Source organism: Anolis sagrei, chromosome 5 (genome assembly GCF_037176765.1).
Source record: "Anolis sagrei isolate rAnoSag1 chromosome 5, rAnoSag1.mat, whole genome shotgun sequence".
In the NCBI taxonomy this organism is placed as follows: domain Eukaryota; kingdom Metazoa; phylum Chordata; class Lepidosauria; order Squamata; family Dactyloidae; genus Anolis; species Anolis sagrei.
Window position 1 is genome coordinate 92,490,639 of NC_090025.1, and position 24,644 is coordinate 92,515,282.

At 44.2% G+C, this 24,644-nt stretch overlaps 1 protein-coding gene across 1 annotated transcript in view; it reads right to left on the reverse strand.

Moving 5' to 3' along the window:
• Window positions 1–5,115: 5,115 nt before the first annotated feature.
• Window positions 5,116–24,644, reverse strand: part of CCDC3 (coiled-coil domain containing 3) — a 68,275-nt gene continuing 48,746 nt past the window's right edge. Inside the window, exon 3 of the mRNA XM_067468884.1 lies at window positions 5,116–6,576. Coding sequence (XP_067324985.1) covers window positions 6,301–6,576 — 276 coding nt within the window. The 3' untranslated portion in view covers window positions 5,116–6,300. The remainder of the gene's footprint in view (window positions 6,577–24,644) is intronic.

The following is a 24,644-nucleotide window of genomic DNA, read 5'->3' on the forward strand; positions in this document are numbered from 1 at the left end:
CACCTGCGGTCCTTGTCTTCCTGCTGTGACCTTCAGTCCTTATTTTTTTCTCCCTTGTTCAGTCCTTTGGAAACTGCCATGCTCTGAATATGAGATGGTGCATCTAGATACATACATACACTCTAGCAAATGAGTGGTTTGAAGGCTGCCAATAACTTCTAGAAGCTCAATGGATTGTAGTGAATCTGCACATGACACAAATATGTAAGTGCTTGCACAATTTCTTTTTAATGTCTCACTTCTGATCCACTAAAACGAGATAAATGTATTTTTTTACCTGGATTAATTCCACCACATATATGTTTTGCACATCTATGTTCAGATTTCAATATGATCAGAGTCTCTATATCAGCGGTTCTCAACCTTCCTAATGCCGCGACCCCTTAATACAGTTCTTCATGTTGTGGTGACCCCCAAGCCATAAAATTATTTTTGTTGCTACTTCACAACTGTAAGTTTGCTTGTGTTATGAATTGTAATGTAAATACCTGATATGCAGGATATATTTTCATTCGCTGGACCAAATTTGGCACAAATACGCTCAAATTTGAGTACAGATGGGGTTGAGGGGGTTTGATTTAGTCCTTTGGGAGTTGCAGTTGTTGGGATTTATAGTTCACCTACAATCAAAGAGCAATCTGAACTCCACCAACAATGGAACTGAACCAAACATAGCACACAGAATTCCCATGACCAACAGAAAATAATGGAAGGATTATTTGGCATTTACCTTGAGTTTGGGAGTTATAGTTCACCTACATCCAGAGAGCACTGTGGACTCAAACAATGATGGACCAAACTTGGCATGAATACTCAAAATGCCCAAATGTGAACAGTGGTGGAGTTTGGGGAAAATAGACCTTCACATTTGGGAATTGTAGTTGCTGGGATTTATAGTTCACTCACAATCAAATAATGTTCTGAACCCCACCAATGATAGAATTGGTCCAAACGTCCCACACAGAACCCCACATGACCAACAGACAATACTGTGTTTTCTGCTGGTCTTTGGTGACCCCTCTGACACCCCCTTGCTACCCCTCCAGGGGTCCCGACCCCCAGGTTGAGAAACACTGCTCTATATGCTAGCTCTCCAGGCTGGTTTATTTTAATCCAATATAAAATCAGGAAAAATCAGAGTCTTTTTAATCAGTCTGGATATTTATTTATTTAGTTATTTAGTTATTTCTACCCCGCCCTTCTCAACCCCTAAGGGGAACTCAGGGCGACTTCCAAACGGCATGCGTTTGATGCCTATAATTCAACACAATAATTATAAACAGTTAAAACATTACATTAATAAAATAAAAAGCCAGCCTGGTGGCCATCGTTTCGCCAAGTCCGTAATTAATAAATTCATTCCGCTTATCATAGTCCATTTTGTGACGGCGCGAGTCCAATGTGGGCTAGGCAAAACTACGGTGAGGTGGACCTGTAATTGGTTAAGTGGACGAACACAGAGAGTGCTCACTAATGCTTCCTCTTCATCTTGGAAAGAAGTGACGAGTGGAGTGCCGCAGGGTTCCGTCCTGGGCCCGGTCCTGTTCAACATCTTTATTAATGACTTAGATGAAGGGCTAGAAGGCATGATCATCAAGTTTGCAGAAGACACCAAATTGGGAGGGATAGCCAATATTCCAGAGGACAGGAGAAGAATTCAAAACGATCTTGACAGATTAGAGAGATGGGCCAAAACTAACAAAATGAAGTTCAACAGTGACAAATGCAAGATACTCCACTTTGGCAGAAAAAATGAAATGCAAAGATACAGAATGGGGGATGCCTGGCTCGAGAGCAGTACGTGTGAAAAAGATCTTGGAGTCCTCGTGGACAACAAGTTAAACATGAGCCAACAATGTGATGTGGCGGCAAAAAAAGCCAATGGGATTTTGGCCTGCATCAATAGGAGCATAGTGTCTAGATCTAGGGAAGTAATGCTACCCCTCTATTCTGCTTTGGTTAGACCACATCTGGAATATTGTGTCCAATTCTGGGCACCACAATTCAAGAGAGATATTGACAAGCTGGAATGTGTCCAGAGGAGGGCGACTAAAATGATCAAGGGTCTGGAGAACAAGCCCTATGAGGAGCGGCTTAGGGAACTGGGCATGTTTAGCCTGAAGAAGAGAAGGCTGAGAGGAGATATGATAGCCATGTATAAATATGTGAGAGGAAGCCACAGGGAGGAGGGATCAAGCTTGTTTTCTGCTTCCTTGGAGACTAGGACGCGGAACAATGGCTTCAAACTACAAGAGAGGAGATTCCATCTGAACATGAGGAAGAACTTCCTGACTGTGAGAGCCGTTCAGCAGTGGAACTCTCTGCCCCGGAGTGTGGTGGAGGCTCCTTCTTTGGAAGCTTTTAAGCAGAGGCTGGATGACCCTTTTTTAGGGTTGATTTGAATGCAATATTCCTGCTTCTTGGCAGGGGGTTGGACTGGATGGCCCATGAGGTCTCTTCCAACTCTGATTCTATGATTCTATGTAAGAAGTTGCCTGTGTGTTCCCCACACTTCCAACACTTCTTGTCAATTCTACCTTTATTGATTTTTGAAAGCTTTTCTGTTGTTAGATACCACCTGTATAACATCTTAAACCAGTTTGGTTGAAGATGTGAATTTTAATCTCTTTAGTCATATTTCTTCCCATTCTGATATGTTTATTGAGCGACCTATATCTCTGGCCCATTTTATCATGGTCTCCTTCACCTGTTCTTCTGTTGACCATGATAATAGTTGTTTGCATATTCTTCTTATTAACTTTGTATCAATTTTTAATATTTTATCCCAGAAAGATTCTTCTACTTTGAAGCCCAGCTTTTTATGTTTGGAAATTCTCTTTGATCTGTCAGTATTGGAACCAGGAAAGCGTTGGGTCAATTAATTTTAATTCCTCCTGTGTTTTAAGTCGGCCCTGGACCCTTGCCCATCTTGGCTAATTAAATCGGCCAGGGACAGGTTGATTGATCGGTTTGTGTTGATCATTAATGCATCGTTGGAGCAAGGGATTTTTCCATCGCGATTAAAACAGGCTATGACCACTCCTGAAAAAGACTTCCCTTGACTCCATGGTGCTGAGCAATTACAGACCAATCTCCAACCTACCTTTTTTGGACAAGGTGCTAGAGCGGGTGGTTGCCTCTCAGCTCCAGGGCTTTTTGGATGACATCAATTACCTGGACCAGTCACAGTCTGGCTTCAGGCCACGGCAGGGAGCTGGACAGGGGGAGTGTGACCTTGCTGGTTCTCTTGAACATTTCAGCGGCTTTCGATACCATCGATCATGGTATCCTTCTGGGACGACTCTCCGAGATGGGCCTCGGAGGCACACTTCTGTCGTGACTCCAGTCCATCCTGGAGGGCCGTTCCCAGATGGTGAAGCTGGGAGACGCCTGCTCAGATCCCTGGCCTTTGACTTGTAAGGTCCTGCAAGGCTCCATTCTGTCTCCCATGCTTTTTAACATCTACATGAAACCGCTGGGAGAGGTCATCCGGAGTTTTGGAGTTGGGTGCCATCTCTATGCAGATGGCATGCAGCTCTACTACTCTTTTCCACCGAACTCCAAGGAAGCCTCTCAGGTGCTGGACAAGTGCCTGGCCGCTGTGGCTGGCTGGATGAGGAGGAACAAGCTGAAGATTAATCCTGACAAGACAGAGGTCCTCCTGGTCGATCATAAACCAGATCGAGGTATAGGGTGGCAACCTGTGCTGGATGGGGTTACACTCCCCCTGAAGTCACAGGTCCGCAGTTTCGGTGTCCTCCTGGATTCATCACGCTTGAAGCTTAGGCGTCGGCAGTGGCCGGGAGGGCCTTTGCACAATTGAGACTTGTGCGCCAACTGCGACCGTTCCTCGTGAAGGCGGATCTGGCCAGGGTGGTCCATGCCTTAGTCACCTCCAGATTGGACTACTGTAATGTACTCTACATGGGGCTGCCCTTGAAAACGGCCTGGAAATTTCAGTTGGTTCAACAGGCGGCGGCCAAGTTGTTAACTGGTGCTCTTTATAGGGAGAGATCAACCCTCCTGTTTAAGGCGCTCCATTGGCTGCCATTCATTTTCCGGGTCCAATTCAAGGTGCTTACCTACAAAGCCCTAAACGGTTTGGGATCCATCTACCTGTGTGACCGCATTTCCGTTTACGAACCCACACAATCTCTTCATTCATCTGGAGAGGCCCTGCTCATGATCCCACCTTCATCGCAAGCACGATTGGTGGGAACGAGGGACAGGGCCTTCTCGGTGGTGGCCCCACGACTCTGGAACTCCCTCCCCAAGGACATCTGGCATGCCCCAACATTGTCCGTCTTCAGAAGGAGCTTGAAAACATGGATGTTCCAGTGTGCCTTCCCAGATTAAGGAATCCCAAGCAATTGTCCCTAATGCACTTTATGAGAGTTAGAATTGTCTGCACACCCTTCTATTCCCAAAATATCCAGTCTACCTCACCTGGACATGCCCAGCATTTTTAGAATTTTAACTATTACATTTGGCCCTGCCACGGGTTTTTAACAGTGTCGTGCTTTTGTTACTATTTTATTGTTTGCTTATTTATTTATTGTTGCATTGTATTGCTGTTGTGTTTTTGTTGATGATGTACATTGGGCTCGGCCTCTTGTAAGCCGCACCAAGTCCTGCGGAAGATGGTAAGGTAAAGGTAAAGGTAGTCCCCTGACATTAAGTCCAGTCATGTCTGACTCTGGGGTGTGGTGCTCATCTCCATTTCTAAGCCGAAGAGCCAGCGTTGTCCGTAGACACCTCCAAGGTCATGTGGCCGGCATGACTGCATGGAGCGCCGTTACCTTCCCGCCAGAGCGGTACCTATTGATCTACTCACATTTGCATGTTTTCGAACTGCTAGGTTGGCAGAAGCTAGGGTTGACAGCGGAAGCTAACGCCGCTCCCCGGGATCGAACCTGCAACCTTTCGATCAACAAGCTCAGCAGCTCAGTGCTTTAACCCACTGCGCCACCGAGGGCTCCTGCGGGAGATGGTAGCGGGGTACAAATAAAGGATTATTATTATTATTATTATTATTAGCAGTACCAGGTAGCATTGATCCTAAGCGTCACAGAAATGAAATAGTTGGGGAGACCAAAAGAGCAAGTAGATCCCATGTTTCCAGCAAACACGTTTTTTTTTTATTTTGAGATCCGAAAAATGAAAACTGTTAATTGTTGAAGTGACTGAAGGAATGGGCAGACTTTATCATTGCAACTTCTACCAGCAATCGTAAACCAATTTGAAATTTTAGCATGAAGGGTTACAATATAGACTTCGGAGGGGTGATTTCATTTCACAGATCCCAATTGCTCGACTCAGTAAGTGGATTTTAAAATATAATTGGATTGCCTTCTGGAAATATTGAGATGACATGGAAAGCCTGCATTTCAATTCTGCATTGGAATCCCTGGGGATGAGGAAGCAGAGGAACACATTGGAACCTTGGCATCTTTGGTTGGAAAACAGATTTGAACATGGCCCACCTCCAGCGCTTGCTGAATTCACTGTATTTAGATTGAGACATCTCAACAGGGTCAAAACAGAACCTACATTATATGATCAAACGCAGCCCTTCCATGAGAAGTTCGGCACCTCTTTTGTCATTGATAGTCTTCCATTCAGATACATGTTTAGATTTGAGGCTGTGATTATGTGAACTAGAGAACTTGAGATAAGCTATGTTCTGATGAGAACTTCAAGGGAGTTGACAGCTTGAAGCTAGAGAAAGATAAACAACTGCAGAGGAGTGTTTTAGCTTTCGGTTTTACTGTCTCTTCCTGTATGTCACTCGCTAAAGATGGATGTATTAGCTGTATGCTTAATAAACTGGACTTTCTTTTATAACCTAAGCTTCCAGAGTCCTTATTTTACAACTAAGCTGTGTCTGTCAGATCTAACATTCCTTCTGTCAAGTTGCGCCTAAGCTTGACAAGCTTTAGGTACTTGCTACAGCACCATTGTACCTTTGGACCCTCCGAGATGAATTCCTGGGCACCTTTATCTGTTCCCAAAGCCAAGTCCAATTATGTCTCAAACTGACCTTTTAAAAAAGGACAGGTGGCTATGGAAAGGCAGTTGGTCCCTGTCCACATTGACCCCAAGTGAACATTAATTTGTACCTTTTCCATTCGAGTTTATGTTGAATGGAAAGGCAGATTTTTTTTGTCCATTTTATATTCAAATAGTCAAAAAGGACCTTGAAATTATTGTGTCTCTTTCCAATTGCAAAATGAAATAAGGAGGAAAAGTGCAGACCACAAAGTCAACAACACTTTTTTCCCTGTTGAACCCAACAAGGCATTATACTTTAAGATAGGTGGCATGAGAGTTGGCTTGCTTGAAGGAGTTGATGTGCGGGCCCTGGCTGCCGACAGAGGACAGCTTCTCGCTCAGCTTTCGGTTGATCAGCTCTATGTGCCGGGTGTTCTTTCGGGCTTGTCTCAGGGACCTCTTGACTTTCTTCACCCGATCTCTGAGCTGTTTGTTGCGTTTTTCCAAAGTTGCGATTTTTTGCTGGAGCTTCTTCACATGGTCTTCCTCATCAAACAAGGCCTTCTGGACTGAAGAGCACATGAGCTGCAATGACATAAGAAGAGGAATGCTAAGCAAAAACAAACTGAAGGAGCTAGGTCATGGAGCTTGGAGCACTAACAATTGAAAATATAAGGTTTAGGGGGCATGTTTGCTCATTGAAAACTGTAAATCTTAATCCTCAGCAATTGTGAGCAATGGTAAATCCAGTTTACAATCTTGCAATTGCTGAACAGGATGCCAAATTACGATTACCGTATATACTCGAATATAAGCCGAGTTTTTCAGCCTTTTTTTTCAGGCTGAAAAACCTCCCCTCGGCTTATATTCGGATCAGGGAACGACGGAGGAGGAGGGAAAGGCAAGCGTTCCTCGCCGGCCTCGGCGGCGGCAGAGGAAAAGCAACCCCCTGCGGTAGGCTTTTTCGCAGGCTTGCTCTCCTTCTTCCTGGTCCCATGTGCGGCTGCGGTGGCGGGGGCAGCGGCGGGAGGAAGCAGAAAAGCCGCGAATGGGGCGAGGGGGGAGGGGAAAGTGTTCACCGCTCCCACTACAGTTTATACTCCCCCCCCCCCCTGTTTTTATTAAAAATCCAATTAGAAATGACATTTATAACTCAGGAACAAAAATTGAACAAAATCTATATAAATAAAAATGTAGTGTTCATTTGTGGGATTAACAGAACTCAAAAACTACTGGACCAATTGACACCAAATTTGGACACAAGACAGTAGTTAACCTCCATCCAGAGAGCACTGTGGACACAAACAATGATATATATGGACCAAACATGGCACTAATACTCAATATGCCCATATACGAACACTGGGAGGGTGATGGGTTCCCCATGCGAGACCCCTCCAGTTTCACTATGGTTCCAATTACAATGTGATGAGGTCCATACAAAGGGATTTCACAAGTCTTTCAAGTAATTTGGGCACATCGTGAGAAGAAAGGAAACCTTAGAGAATACAATGATGCTGGGGAAATGGAAGGAAAAAGGAAGAGAGGCCGACCAAGGGCAAGATGGATGGATGGTATCCTTGAAGTGACTGGATTGACCTTGAAGGAGCTGGGGGTGGTGACGGCCGACAGGGAGCTCTGGCATGGGCTGGTCCATGAGGTCACAAAGACTCGGAAACGACTGAACGAATGAACAACAACAACGTCTTTCTATGGTTGTTGTGGAGGAAGCCCCTCACAGCCGTTGAGCACCTGGGTGAGAGCAAGGACACCAGGCATTATCTGGCGGTGTTCCTGCGGTTGCGGACGCAAATCTTTCTTTGCGGCCAATATTGCGTCCGCAAAGAACCGTCCGGCTGAGCTGTTTCGAGTTGTCAGAGGTCTATTAAATCCCACCACTCCGGATGGGAACCCTGACAACTTGACGGCTCGTTGTGAAGCATTTGCTCGGTTCTTTGCGGACAAAGTCGCTTTGATCCGTTCTGACCTGGACACCATGTTAACGGCAGTCTCAGAGGATGTAACACGAGCATCTGCTTATCCGATTTTGTTGGATTCATTTCAATTGGTGAAACCTGAGGATGTGGACAAGATACTTGGAGGAATGAGAGTAACCACATGCATCCTAGACCCCTGCCCATCCTGGCTTCTAAAGGAGGCCAGAGGGGGATTGGCCGAGTGGGTGAAGGTGGTGGTTAATGCCTCCCTTCGGGAAGGCAAAATTCCAGCCAGCTTAAAACAAGCTGTGATAAAACCGCTGTTGAAAAAACCATCACTGGATCCCACTCAATTCGTCAACTATCGGCCTGTTTCCAATCTTCCCTTTTTGGGCAAAGTCCTGGAACGTGTGGTGGCCTCACAACTTCAGGTATTCTTGATAGACACTGATTATCTAGATCCGGCACAGTCTGGTTTCAGGCCGGGACATGGTACCGAGACAGCCTTGGTCGCCTTAGTGGATGATCTGCGCAGGGAGCTAGACAAGGGGAGTGTGTCCCTGTTAGTTCTGCTGGACCTCTCAGCGGCCTTCGATACCGTCGACCACGGTATCCTTCTGAGACGCCACGCGGGAATGGGCCTTGGTGGCACTGTTCTGCAGTGGCTCAGGTCCTTCCTAGAGGATCGTACTCAGAAGGTGTTGCTGGGGGACAACTGCTCTACCTCATAACCATTGTCTTGTGGGGTCCCGCAGGGCTCAATATTGTCCCCCATGTTATTTAACATCTACATGAAGCCGTTGGGAGAGATCATCCGGAGTTTCGGGGTGCGGTGTTATCTGTACGCAGATGACGTCCAACTCTGTCACTCCTTCCCACCTACTACTAAGGAGGTTGTTCAGGTCCTGAACCGCTGCTTGGCCGCTGTGTCAGACTGGATGAGGGCTAACAAATTGAAACTGAATCCAGATAAGACAGAGGCACTCCTGGTCAGTCGAAAGGCCGAACAGGGTATAGGGTTACAGCCTGTGTTAGACGGGGTTACACTCCCCCTGAAGACGCAGGTTCGCAGCTTGGGTGTGATCCTGGACTCTTCTCTAAGCTTGGAACCCCAAGTTTCGGCGGTGTCCAGGGGAGCATTTGCACAACTCAAACTTGTGCGCCAGTTGCGCCCATACCTTGGGAAGTCTGACTTGGCCACGGTAGTCCACGCTCTGGTTACATCCCGGATTGATTACTGCAACGCGCTCTACGTGGGGTTGCCCTTGAAGACTGCCCGGAAGCTTCAGATGGTCCAGCGCTCGGCGGCCAGGTTGCTAACGGGAACGGCACTCAGGGAGCATACCACTCCTCTGCTGAACCAGCTCCACTGGCTGCCAATCCGCTACCGGGCACAATTCAAGGTGCTGGCTTTAGCCTATAAAGCCCTAAACGGTTCTGGCCCTGCTTACCTCTCCGAACGTATCTCCACCTATGAACTGACCAGAACTTTAAGATCGTCTGGGGAGGCCCTGCTCTCGATCCCGCCTGCGTCACAGGCGCGGTTGGCGGGGACGAGAGACAGGGCCTTCTCAGTGGTGGCCCCTCAGCTATGGAATGCCCTACCGGCAGACATCAGACAGGCACCTTCGCTACTGACGTTTCGGAGAATGGTTAAGACCCGGCTTTATGAACAAGCGTTTGGTTAAGCAGTGCAACCAATCATAGGAAGACGGTAAATGGAACATAGGAATGGCACAAGGATTATGAGAACGGATCTGATTTCAACTGAGGCGTTATGTTTTGTTTTGTTGTTCTGTCTTGTTGATTGTTAACTGTTGTGGATTGATGCTGTTGATCCTGTTTGTTGCATTGTTATGTTTTAATTGCACTGACACTGTTTGATAATTGTACCATGTAAACCGCATTGAGTCGCCTGTTAAGGGCTGAAAAATGCGGTATAGAATTAAAGCAAATAAATAAATGTTGGGTGCACAGAAATGTGATCATCCCAGATGTCATGGGAGTTGGCTGAAGGTGTAAGATGTCATCTTTATGTCTAACTACAAAAACATAGCCAGAAGCTTGCTGTTTAACCATTGCTATTCAGTGGTTAAACAGCAAGAAGGAAGGCTGCAAATGGAGGGAAAAGGAAAAAGCTGTGAAGCTTTGTGCTCTACCAGGATTCTGTTCCCAGGTGGAAGCAGCTAATTTCTTTCAAGGTTTCTGTTTTCAATATCAGCCCACTTTCTTTGTAGTTTTGGTCTGAGTTACTCAATAAGTAATTCTCATTTCAAAAATAACTCTTAACAAGATGCTACCAAATGTAAAATAAGAAGAGAAAGAAATTAATCATATGATAATTAAATGGAAAAGAAGTATGAAGCAGACCGAGTCACGGCAGTAGGCAGCTGCGGAGGTGTTCAAGGAAGGCACTGTGTTTGATTCCATGCTGGTGCATGTGTTTAAATATTTTTATTAATATGCTTTTTAAAGTGTGTTAATTAGATCATTTTAAGCTTGCAGACTGTCCATCTGTTGTCATGGTTGCTGTTGTGGTTGCTTCTGTGTGTCTTCAAATCATTCTTGACTTATGGCACACCTAAGACCACCCCATCACAGGGACACTGCCCACCAAACCCAGTATTTTCTGTTGGCAAGATTTTTTCAGACGATTTGCCATTGCCTTCCTGTGAGATAGAAAGAGTGTGAGTTGCCCAAGGTTGCTGTGGGAGGATTTCAATCCTGGTCTTCCAGAGATTGTCTACTCTGGTCTATATGAACCAGAACTCACTTATGGGTGTCTAAACAACAACCAGGGTAAACTGGATTAACTGGCTCCATCATGCATTGAGTAAAATCAGGAAAATGCTCCAGAGTTTTGGTGTGAGTGTGGAAAGTAGGACTAGTGTCAATCCAAACTGGTCCACTGCCTACATGGGCTGCCACCACCATCACCTTTTACAAATTGGGGAAAATTGGACAGATCAGTTCCATGTCACCCTCTTGTCAACATTACAGATAGCTATGAAGCTTCAGACCAGGGAAAAGGAGGGGAGGGGGGTTCCTCCCTCTGTCCTAGCAATGCAGGAGCCTTTGCTGATTCCCATTGAGTGACCAAAGGCACTCAGAGGTGTCCCTAGGTAATTTTCAACGGTAAGCAAACAGTATTTTGCCCGCCCCCCCCCCCCAACCAATCATTGATATATATTTTCTGTTCGTCATGGGAATTCTATGTGCCATATTTGGTTCAATTCCATCATTGGTGGAGTTCAGAATGCTCTTTGATTTTAGGTGAATTATACATCCCAGTAACTACAACTCGCATGTGTCAAGGTCTATTTTCCCCCAAGAGTGCCTCAAGAGCGCCCCTGGGCAAAATCAATTATACTGCAAATGCTTACTTTGCGTAATGGGTTGAGCCGCCCCTGAAGGCACTCAGCATTGGCCAGGTGAAATAACCAGAAACTTGACTGTAAGACCACTGGAAATCCATATATTAGTTTGATACAAGTTAAGGCCAGCTCTAGCACTAGGCAGAGGCAATCAACCAATTCAGGGAACAGGTGCTGGAGGGCATGAGGGACATTTTTTTCCTCTTGGAGAGCATGGCACATGATATGTATTGCATTTCCTAACCCACCTTTCTCTCCTAGGTATAATGGAAAATGCTGTCACCATGAGTTCAATTTATTTTTATTAAACACTAGCCGTCCCCTGCCACGCATTGCTGTGGCCCACATGGGGGTTCTGTGTGGGAGGCTTGGCCCAATTCTATCGTTGGTGGGGTTCAGAATGCTCTGTGATTGTAGGTGAACTATAAATCCCAGCAACTGCAACTCCCAAATGTCAAGATTCTATTTTCCCCAAACTCCACCAGTGTTCACATTTGGACATATTGAGTAGTCGTGTAGAGTTTGGTCCAGATCCATCATTGTTTGAGTCCACAGTACTCTCTGGATGTAGGGTGAACTACAACTCCAAAACCAAAGGACACTGCTCACCAAACCCAGTATTTTCTGTTGGTAATGGGAGAACTGTGTGCCAAGTTTGGTTCAATTCCATCGTTGGTTTGGTACAGAATGCTCTTTGATTGTAGGTGAACTATAAATCCCAGCAACTACAACTCCTGAATGACAAAATCATTTTTTTAGTGAAGGACATACGTTGGGTTGTTAGGTGTCTTGTGTCCAAATTTGGTGTCAATTCGTCCAGTGGTTTTTGAGTTCTGTTAATCCCACAAACGAACATTACATTTTTATTTATATAGATAATAATAACACTTGGGAAGTGTCTGACGTGTGATCCAGCAGAGTGTCTGCTATGGATTCATCTTGTGGTGTTTCAAATAATAATAATAATAATAATAATAATAATAATAATAACTCCTCCAACCTTTATTTCAACCTGCTAGCAGCAAGACCAATTTAAAGTTGGAAGCTGTAGCCGCATCCGTTCAATATTTACTGTCCAAACACTAACGGAGACTCTTGGAAACTCCTGGATTGTACTTGTGTATGTTTTTAAAAAATCAACATTTTGCTTCTTAAATCCAATGTTTTTTATAAGAATATAAAGGCAGGGATACTTTTAGATTGTTTTGCTCCTGTTTCTCATGAACTTCAGTTGTGTTTACTAAGACGTGGCATGGACATCCCAGTTACTGCCTGGCAAGAACCAAGAATTTCCTTGCGTGTCTTGCTGGAAAATGTGAGCACAATTTCTCAGTTCTTGCTAGTGTGCCGAATGGCTGACCAAGAAACACTGACTCAGCAGAACACTGAGATTGCAAGGAACATAAGCTCTGCATGTATGCACAGAAATTATTTTTAAACATGCTCTTAAAAGTCCCTTGCTTAGCAGTTTGGTTTAATTTTTGTCAATCTCTACAGAAGGTGAAGCCGAACATGACCCCCCCCCCCCCAACAAGGGATGGTGACTTATAGTTCTGCAAAGGACAAAGGTACCAGACTGCACAATAGGGATTAAGTCTTTGTCAATTTGCCAAGGCCTTAACAACAATGAGGACCTCATGAAACTTTGGGAATAGCTAGACCTTGGGGTCTCTGCCTCTCTCGGGAGCTGTAGTTCTCCAAGGACGGGGAGCAAAGCTTGCTTCCAGAGACACCAGGTCCATTGGGGCCACTCAAGAACTCCTGCCAGGACCTTTGTGCAACACCCTTGTGTTTTAGCCATCCCCTATGGACGCTCTTTCCCCCCAACCTTATGAAATCTTGCCTTTTATGAACTTTAGATATATGAAATGTGTTTTCTGATTTCTTTGTGTGGCAGAAGCCTTTCCCCTTTTCCTCTGCCCTTTGTTTCCCCTATATACATGAAGAAACTCCACCAAAGGGACTACAAAGCCCCAAACATTCCAGGAATTTTTTTATTCACAACTTCCTTTTGCATGGACAATAGCCTGGGCAGCTGGTGGCCCTCGGAGGAATTGCCCAGCCCTCAGCTTGCCCCTTTGGCAAAAATCTTAATCATATTTCCTCCTGAAGAACAAAAGGTCCTCGAAAAAACCTTTTGCCTTCACTCTGATTATTCATTCCACTCAAAGCACAATAGATCAGGCTGGCCTTTGTCTTGCCGGCTGCATGGCATGGCACTTCCTTTCCCAGATTCCTTTGTGCTCCCTCATCCCACCTCCATCCCTCCTGATTAGCTGTCGCCGCCAGGCGGCAGAGGTCTCCCCATTGGTTCCTACGGACCACTGGAGCCCATTGCCCAATCATGGCAGGAAACAACAGGGAAACCGGGGTGGGGAGTTTGAACTCTACAACTTTGAATTTGCTATAAATATGACTATATTGGTGTATTCCCCTCATGCTTAGCTTGGCGAATGATTGCAGCTTTGCATCCGGTTTCAGCTGAATCGCATTAAACTTCGATGGCTCTTCTTCAACTGGTGAGACTTTTCATTGGGAAATCAGAGAAAAATATGGGATGCTTCTCTGTCTCGCCAGGGAAAAAATAACTCTTTGAGGAGTCTAATTGGTCTCTGCCTCCTGGCAAAGACCCCTAAATTTTAGCTCTATAACAATGGGGCTCATTAATTTAAAAACTGGCCCTTGTTTCAATGTTTCTACCTGCTGACATCAAGCTCAGGATGAATAAAGTGTTTAAAAGGTCTGTGGATGTTATTTCAGAGCCAGGAGACCAAGAAAGAAGGTTTGCTGAACCATTTCACAATGTATAACCAGACCAAATGTTCTCACCACTTGAAAAAAAAGTATTATATACTGAGAACATTTCTTCTGGATACAATTAATTTCTTCTTATCTTTGATAGAAATATAATAAATAAGCCATATCTCTGTTTTCTTCACAAAGGAACTTGAACTTTCTTGAAGCTCAGAAATCAGATTCATACTTTGTCTATTACCCTGCATACTCTTTTATGGGAAAAGAAGTACCATGCAACGGACTCAATCAAACATACATATGTTGAGATGCTGGCTCTTCCCTGAAAGGAGCACAATGCTCATTGTTGTTGTCGTGTGCCTTTCAGTCATAGAATCATAGAGTTGGAAGAGACCTCATGGGCCATTCAGTCCAACCCCCTGCCAAGAAACAGGAATATTGCATTCAAAACACCCCTGGCAGATGGCCATCCAGCCTCTGTTTAAAAGCTTCCAAAGAAGAAGCCTCCACCACACTCCAGGGCAGAGAGTTCCACTGCTGAACGGCTCTCACAGTCAGGAAGTTCTTCCTCATGTTCAGATGGAATCTCCTTTCTTGTAGTTTGAAGCCATTGTTCCACGTCACAGTCTCCAGGGAAGCAGAAAACAAACTTGCTCCCTCCTCCCTATGACTTCCTCTCACATATTTATACATGGCTATCATATCTCCTCTCATCCCTCTCTTCTTCAGGCTAAAAATGCCCAGCTCCTTAAGCCGCTCCTCATAGGGCTTGTTCTCCAGACCCCTTGATCTTTTTAGTCGCCCTCCTCTGGACACATTCCAGCTTGTCAATATCTCTCTTCAATTGTGATGCCCAGAACTGGACACAATATTCCAGGTGTGGACTAACCAAAGCAGAATGGAGAGGTATCATTACTTTGCTAGATCTAGACACTATGCTCCTATTGATCATAAAATCATAGAATCATAGAATCAAAGAGTTGGAAGAGACCTCATGGGCCATCCAGTCCAACCCCCTGCCAAAAAGCAGGAATATTGCATTTAAATCACTCCTGACAGATAGATGGCCATCCAGCCTCTGTTTAAAAGCTTTTGATGCAGGCCAAAATCCCGTTGGCTTTTTTTGCCGCCACATCACATTGTTGGCTCATGTTTAACTTGTTGTCCACGAGGACTCCAAGATCTTTTTCCCACATACTGCTCTCGAGCCAGGCGTCCCCCATTCTGTATCTTTGCATTTCGTTTTTTCTGCCTAAGTGGAGTGTCTTGCATTTCTCCCCATTGAACTTCATTTTGTTAGTTTTGGCCCATCTCTCTAATCTGTCAAGATCGTTTTGAATCCTGCTGCTTTTCTCTGGAGTATTGGCTATCCCTCCCAATTTAGTGTCGTCTGCAAACTTTATGATCCTGCCTTGTCACCCTACATCTAAGATGTTGAACAGGACCAGGACCAGGACCAGGATAGAACCCTGCAGCACTCTGCTCATCACTTCTTTCCAGGATAAAGAGGAAGCATTGGTGAGCACCCTCTGGGTTCATCCATTTAACCAATTACAGATCTACTTAACCATTTCTGACTAAAGAAAATCTATCACATAATTTTCTGAAGCTAAGAATGTGTGACATACCCAAAGTCACCCCATGGTTTTCCATGTCCAAGTGGGATTCAAACCCTATTCTTCAGAGTAATATTTCCAACACTCCAAACAATGCTGGAACCAGTCTAACAACCTTTTTTACTGCCATAGAATGGAAGCAACAGACAATGGCACCCATCCCTGCTGCAGGTTTTTCAGGGAAATAAGAATGAGAAATTGGGTTAAAACAACCCTTTAAAAACAAATTTGGCATCTGGGATATTGCCTGTAAAATTCCGACTAAAACCATACTGACGGGAGCAACCAACTGTTGCTTCTTAAACCTATTAATCTTTAAAGTGCTACAAGGTTCTTTTGTAACTTGCACTTTTTCCTCTTTGTGTTTAAAAATTGAGGTTGGACCAGCCATATATATTTCTGCCTCTTCATATCTGTTCAGACTTGAAGCTAAATGCTTGATGGCTGTCAGCATGCATACCAATTTCCTGAGATCTGTTCTCCCAGAATTGCCTCGAGAAAGAAATTTATGGCAGAGTAATTCAGCACCTAATGTATTTTTAAAATAAAAAACGGGATACTCTTCATAATAATTGGCATACATAGACTATTTACATTGCAGCAACTACACACATACTCAAACACGCACTGAAACCTTTCATAATGTTGTGTCTGAAGGAAAAGGTTTTCTACTCCCTGCAGCTCCTATTGCCAAAAGTGGTTAGCCACAGGCTAGACGGCAGACTTACAATCATACAGTATATCATTAAAATTGCTTAAGATGCACACTGCCAAATGTTGTGGAGGTGTACATCTGTTAGGAAAAATGGAGAGCTACCCTAGTTCCCTCTTTGAAGCAAGGCAAGAAAAGGTACTTCTTCATAGAATCATAGAATCAAAGAGTTGGAAGAGATCTCATGGGCCATCCAGTCCAACACCCTGCCAAGAACCAGGAACATTGCATTCAAATCACCCCTGATAGATGGCCATCCAGACTCTGTTTTAAAAGCTTCCAAAGAAGGAGCCTCCACCACAGGAGCCTCTCTCCGGGGCAGAGAGTTCCGCTGCTGAATGGCTCTCACAGTCAGGAAGTTCTTCCTCATGTTCAGATGGACTCTCCTTTCTTGTAGTTTGAAGCCATTGCTCCGCGTCCTAGTCTCCAAGGAAGCAGAAAACAAGCTTGCTCCCTCCTCCCTGTGGCTTCCTCTCACATATTTATACATGGCTATCATATCTCCTCTCAGCCTTCTCTTCTTCAGGCTAAACATGCCCAGCTCCTTAAGCCGCTCCTCATAGGGCTTGTTCTCCAGACCCTTGATCATTTGAGTCACCCTCCTCTGGACACATTCCAGCTTGTCAATATCTCTCTTGAATTGTGGTGCCCAGAATTGGACACAATATTTCAAGTGTGGTCTAACCAAAGCAGAATAGAGGGGTAGCATGACTTCCCTAGATGTAGACACTATGCTCCTATTGATGTAGGCCAAAATCCCATTGGCTTCTTTTGCCGCCACATCATTGTCCCCCATTCTGTATCTTTGCATTTCATTTTTTCTGCCTAAGTGGAATATCTTGCATTTTTCACTGTTGAACTTCATTTTGTTAGTTTTGGCCCATCTCTCTAATCTGTCAAGATCGTTTTGAATCCTGCTCCTGTCCTCTGGAGTATTGGCTATCCCTCCCAATTTGGTGTCGTCTGCAAACTTGATGATCATGCCTTCAAACCCTTCATCTAAGTCATTAATAAAGATGTTGAACAGGACCGGGCCCAGGACAGAACCCTGCGGCTCTCCGCTCGTCACTTCTTTCCAGGATGAAGAGGAAGCATTAGTGAGCACCCTCTGGGTTCGTCCATTTAACCAATTACAGATCCACCTAACCGTAGTTTTGCCTAGCCCACATTGGACTAGTTTTTTTGCCAGAAGGTCATGCGGGACCTTGTCAAAGGCCTTACTGAAATCCAGGTATGCTACATCCACAGCATTCCCTGCATCTACCCAGCTTGTAACTCTATAAAAAAAAAAGAGATCAGATTAGTCTGGCATGACGTGTTTTTGATAAATCCATGTTGACTATTAGCAATGACCGCATTTGTTTCTAAGTGTTTGCAGACCACTTCCTTAATAATCTTTTCCAGAAACTTGCCTGGTATCAATGTGAGGCTGACCGTAGTTGTTTGGGTCTCCTTTTTCCCTTCTTGAAGATTGGGACCACATTGGCCCTCCTCCTCTTCAAAACTTGAGAAGGTTATAGAGAAAGGGGGATGGCACGCCAGCATGCCATTGGTCATGCAGGTTGGGGGATGATGGGAGTCATAATCCAAAAGATAATTCTTCCAAGCTATTATTATCTTCAATTTCAGTCTGAGTGAAGTAGGCAGGGCACAGGGCATGATCTCTTGGGGTGGGAAGTGGCTTCTCTGCTCTGCCAAGTCAGACAGTAGAAAGCTAAAGATGTGTTTAGGGATATTAAGGACCATGGTTAACAAAAACCAATTTGCCTATTGTCAGAGCAATGGCAGAAGGGAGAGAGGGGATATACAAATCAGTCTGACAAGTTTTATAATGACATTTTAAGAAGAGAAACACAGATGCCCTGGGTGCACAACCACTTCTTCTGGCAGTGGGTTGTGATATTATTTAAAATTACAATATAGGTGGATAGGAGGAACGCACCTGGTCTTTGTCATATTGAATCAGCTCAGGACAAATACTGGGGGCATCATTAGGGCTGGGTAACAACGGAAAAGTTTGTTTCTAAACTCGTTTCGTTTTTAGGGGGTTTTTGTGTTTCGTTTTTTAAAAGAATTCCGAAATTTTTCTTTAAAAAAGTTCGAAATATACGAAATTTCGTAAAATAATGAAACAATTACGAAACAATTACGAATCGATTCGTTAATGGCGGACGCAATTGCGCAATATGCTAAACAACCCTCCAAATGGGACAGGGGGAACTTCTGAAGCTTCCCTCTCCCTCTGTTGTTGACTGTTGGTGTGATAATTTATAATTTATAATTTTTTATAAAACAAACAACAACCCTAAAACTTGCACCAGACATACGGAAATAATTACGAATCAATTATGAATCAATTACGAAATAAATTGGAAAAATTCGTTTCGATTTTTAATTAGCCCTGCATGGCTCAATATCGGATCGTAAGCTAATTTAAATACGAATTAATAACGAATTACGAAATTAACGAACGAAACCGCCCAGCCCTAGGCATCATTCAAAGACATGGCTGTGTAAGTCTGAAATATCTACGTTGGATCCCACCCCTCCAGGGCCGTTTTGCCAGCCTCCATGATGAAACAGCAGGGATGAGGGGTGACTCTGTTGCCCTGTCTGCCACTTTGCCGTGGTGACGCTTCCCCCATCACACGGGGGAAGCATTGCCAAAGCAGCATGGATCAAGGATTATAGATCTTTTTCCGTTGAATGACCTGGCATTGAACAGCACCACTCTTAACCTGGAGGGACCGCCATCCTGGAGCCCGATTAAGAGTTCCTTCATTTACTCTAGGCCTAATTCGGGCACCATCAGGAGCCCGATTTAGAGTTCCTTCATTTACTCTAGGCCTCATTGGTAAATTGGGTCTGTCACAAATTCTTGGCCAAATCAGTAATTTAGGTTCTTCACATATTTCAGGCCCAATTGATGATTTCGATCTTCTCCATGTTTTGGCCTGAATTGATAATTTGGGTCTCCCTTTCCCGTATCTCCCCCTTCCCGTTACCATTATGCCATCCCCCCTCCCCAGCCAGACCTCCCTTCCTCTCTTCAGTAAGTGGTTTGCGTAAACTTCCATAGTCTAATAATACATCTTCGTATGCTGGATTCCCCCTTGCACCACCCCCTGCCCTGCAGTCTATGCTTCCCTCCAAATTGCCCGTCCTCTGGGCATGTGCAAAGTACAAATATAAAGTGCAGAAGTAAATTGTAATGGATTTAGGAGCAACAGCAAATGCAAGGCAGGCTACTTGATTGACCTAACATTGAGTAAAGTGCTAAACCAGGGACCAGTCAAGGGATATTTAAAGAGATGAGGGAGCCGGGATTGACAGTGGGAACAGAACTAGCAGAAAGATTGTAATATCAGCAGTTATTAATAGCAGCACTGAACAATCAAGGTCTGGACAGCCTCCTTAGTAACAGGTGGAAAGGACATCATCTGCGTACAGAAAACACCTTACTCCGAAACTCCGGACGATCTCCCCCAGCGGGTTCATGTAGATGTTAAATAACATCAGGGACAGCACTGAATCCTGAGGGACTCCACAAGACAACACCTTCTGAGACCGACCCTCCAGGAAGGACTGAAGCCACTGCAGAGCAGTACCTCCAAGTCCCATTTCTGCGAGGCGTCCCAGAAGGATACCGTGGTCAACGGTATGGAAGGCCGCTGAGAGGTCCAGCAGAACCAACAGGACACACTCCCCCTGTCGAGCTCCTGGCAAAGATCATCTACTAAGGTGACCAAGGCTGTTTCAGTACCGTGTCCTGGCCTAAAGCCAAACTGTGCCAGATCAAGATAATCAGTGTCTACCAAGAACCCCTGTACTTGCGAAGCCACCACACGTTCCATGACTTTGCCGAAGTAGGGAAGATTGGAAACTGGCCGATAGTTGATGAATTGAGTGGGGTCCAGTGATGGTTTTTTCAACAGCAGTTTTATAACTGCCTGTTTTAGGCTGGCTGGAATCTTGCCCTCCTTTAAGGAGGCATTAACCACCACCTTAACCCACTCTGCCAAACCTCCTCTGGCTTCTTTGATCAGCCAGGATGGGCAGGGGTCTAGGATGCATCTAGGTGACAATAAAAGTTTTGGAGACCTATTAGGTCCATTGTGTTTTTCATGCCAGGGATAGTTAATCATATCACAAGTCATTTCTTCACTTATTGGGTTTCTGTAAGTTTTTGCGGGCTGTATGGCCATGTTTCAGAAGCATACTCTCCTGACATTTCACCTGCATCCTCAGAGGTTGTGAGGTTCAGTCTCCCAATCATTCCTTTGGTCACGTGGTCTCTCTGGGGAAAAGCTAACCATTCCTGCCATGCTTTTGCTTCCATTCAGGTTCCCATAATATGAGAAAATGTTGCAACTGCTGTTTTTTTTAGAGCATTGCGAAAATGTTTCAACATTTGACTGGGCGAATTTCTGTTCTTAGAAAGTCTTTCTAAGAAAAAGAAAATGAAGACTTACACTGATTTTTATTGGCTAAAATGCTTTGTGATCCAAAATCTTAAACTGGAATATTCTTATTTTTAATCTTGTTTACAGTGGTGCCATTGTCATGTGAAAAGAAATTTGTTTGGCACACAGAGCACCTGTCTGGGCTCCCCTTGCATCTATTTGGATTTGCTAGAGCAATGCAAAGTTAAAGCTAAAAATTGTTAGAATACAGTTTCCAGGCCTGTTTCTCAAAGTAATGTTCATGTCTGAAATCTGTTCCAGCTAGTGTTCATCTCAGCATCTCCATCTGCAAAGCACATTTTGTCTTCCCAAGTGACTTGCCTTGTTGCTTTGAGCACATGTATTTTACAATTTGTAAAACTACCTTGGGAGCATACTACCACTTGATTTGTGTTTTGTCTTCTGCTAGGAAGATCACTTCACAGCATTTGGACCTGCTTTAACAATTATCAAGTCAAGAAATCTTCAGTACACAAGACAGAGGGTGTGCATGTGTGTGTGTGTGTGTGTGAAGTTTAATAAATTTCATCAACTCACTAACATGTCTTGGTTTATGAGATCAGTGACTGCAAAGATAAAGCAGAAGGAAAAACGATTATCAGGACAGAAAGATCTATAAGAATTATATCCTTGGCTGCATAGAGAAAGACAACTTTGTGGCAGGTGATATATTGTATATTTACATTTAACAATTGTAATGCTTCAAGAAGAAACATCGATTGTACAGTTGTCCTGTGAATTGTGCAAGGGTTTCAAACGAGTTGTCTCCCATTTGTAGGTATCCTGTGTATTTATGATCTTTAAACTTGCCATAGGAAATCTACCATGGAACGAAAGGCAGAAGGGATCTTTTGAAGTGAGGTGAAGGATTTTGAAAAGTTACGTTGGGGACTATGACTCTCAGAAATCCTTCCAAAAACCTTGGAATACAGTAAAACTCCTCATATACCCATGACGGGTAGGTTCAAAGACCCTCCATGGATAATACTGCTTTATTGTTTTAATTGCTGTTATATTGCTTTGTTATATGTAGTTGCTTCTTGGGAGGAGAGCAATGACCAATCTCAATAAAACAGTGAAGAGTAGAGACTTCACACTGGCAACAAAGATCCGCATAGTTAAAGCGGATCTTTGTGAGAGCTGGACCATAGGGAAGGCTGAGCGAAGGAAGATAGATGCTTTTGAACTGTGGTGTTGGAGGAAAATTCTGAGAGTACCTTGGACCACGAGAAGATCCAACCAGTCCATACGTCAGGAAATAAAGCCTGACTGCTCATTGGAGGGAAGGATATTAGAGACAAAGTTGAAGTACTTTGGCCAAATCATGAGGAGACTTCATTGTTAATTTTGGATCCGCCCCTTCTCCCAGGGAGATGGGAAGGGAAGACGGGGCCATTTTTAGCTAGTCTTAGTGAGGAAAGCTAAGTTAGAGGACGTGGACAAGCTTCGCCTGCAGAAAAGCTTCATTTCTCAAGACATTCCGGGGGGGAAATTCCCAAAGCTCTGGCTGGGAGCTTGCAGCCTCTCAATCTTACAGCATCTGAGGGAAACAGCCCTAAAGTCTTAAAGAAATTCCAGAGGGAAAACAGCTTTACAGACCCAAAGAACTCCAACTGGAAAATCTACAAGCTTTGTCTGGTAGGTTTACTCGGTACCAAGACACAGTTTGGAAAATTGGAATGAAAAAGGAAGACCTGCAGGATGTCCCGCAAAAACAAAGTTTTAGCAGTTTAATAAACTTTTTCCATTATTTTAAGATAGAACCAATTAGGAAATGACATTTATAACCCAGGAACAGAAATTGTGTTACTTGATATAATTTTGACCTCAAAGCCTGCTCTCAACTTATACATGAGGTCAATTATACGTGATTGTATATGACTTGAAAGCACACAGTAACAGCAACAACAATAATAACAGTAAAAATTTGGAACAGGAAGGGTATGTCAGGATTACTTTAGTTATGTGTGTGTTTTAAATGTGCTTCTATGTATTGCAAATATGGATGCTACTGTGAATTAGAAATGCTGTGCAGAATGTTTATACTATGAGGCTGTGATTAAGGGAACTTGAGAAAAGTAAGATAAGGTTTGCTCTTGCTGGGAACAGAAGGGAGTAATCAGTCTCAGCAAGAGAAGATAAGCAGATGTGAAGAGGCTTTCGTTTTGACTAGTTCCTGAATTGTAGCTTGCTGTAGTAAGACGTGTCTGATGTATGTGCTTAGTAAACTTAGTTTCTTTTGTAACTCAAAGCTTGCAGAGTCCTTATTTTGCAACTCCGTGTCTGCTGATCTAGCATTCCTTCCGGTGGGCATCGTCTGACTCTGACAGGGTAGTGGGATTTGAGAATTCCTGATCACAGAAAGCCTTGAAAATGAGGGAACAAGCAAGACTATGTACTTTGCCTACCATACCAGTCCACTCCCGTTACACTTTAGTACTCCCATTCATCTTAGGAACATAGTGTTCAGATTATCCTTTTATCAATAAGAGTGGTTCATGTGATAAAGCCCATAATTCCTACTCCGGATGGCCGGAGGTTTAGCACAGCTGGGAAATCATCAGCAGTTATAAGATCTATCAATCAAAAAGGTTGCAAGTTTGAAGCCCTGGATTGGAGTCAGCTGCTAACTGTTAGCCTAGCTCATTGTTTACCTAAGCAATTTGAAAACAGCTTTAGCTGTGACTAGAGAAGTTAGGTACCGCTAAAAGCGAGGAAGGTTTTTATGACGCCATAAAGAAAAAAGATCAGAAAATCTTTTTTCTTATTCTTAATTGTCCTGAAGTATCCAGAAAGAGATGATGTGGAAGCTTATTCGTGTTATGCTGGGAGACAATTGCAGCATTCTCTGTGGAAATGCACTGACAACTCTTTGCCATAGAGGATAGAGCAACAGCACCCTCTAAACTCGAGCCCAACCTTCAATGGCACCAAAAACAGCTGGACACTGAGTTGAAACAAACCACCTCCTTCTGTTCTGTCTGTGTTGTCTATACAAATCGGCATTGAATGTTTGCCATGTACCGGGATTGCCATGTACCGGCACCGGGATTGTGGCGCAGCTGGCTGAGTGTCAGCTGCATTAAGATCACTCTGACCAAAAGGTCATGAGTTCGAAGCCAGCCCGGGTTGGAGTGGGTGTCCAGCCATTGTGTAGCCCGTTGTCGACCTTTGCAACCCGAAAGACAGTTGCATCTGTCAAGTAGGAAAATAAGGGACCACCTTGTGTGGGAGGCTAAATTTAACTAATTTATGAGGCCATAAAGAAAGAAGACTCCGGCCTCTTTGATGGCCTTCCGCAGGAGCCTGAAAACATGGCTCTTCGAGCAGGCCTTCAACTGAGTGTATCATTGGAACGACTCTGGAATGGACTATGACTACGAATTTGACTATGACCCCAGGATTGGACGAAGCGGATTTTTAGCATAAGTATATGTTATGTAGTAGTAGCTGTGTTTGTATTGTCGCCATTTTTTGTACACTGTCTTTATATGTTGTTGTTCACCGCCACGAGTCGCCCTCGGGCTGAGAGTGGCGGTCAATAAATGCAAGAAATAAATAATAATAATAAATAATGTGGAATGCGGAAGAACTTCATCGGTGTCGTTGATGGACGATGAAAAGCAGCAGCTCCCCTGGCGGCCAGAAAAAAAGTTAAATAGCCTTTGTCTGTTAAATGTTGTTTGTCAAACTGGCATTGAATGTTTGCCATATATGTGTTTACTGTAATCCGCCCTGAGTCCCCTGCGGGGTGAGGAGAAGGGCGGAATATAAGAACTGTAAATAAATAAATAAAT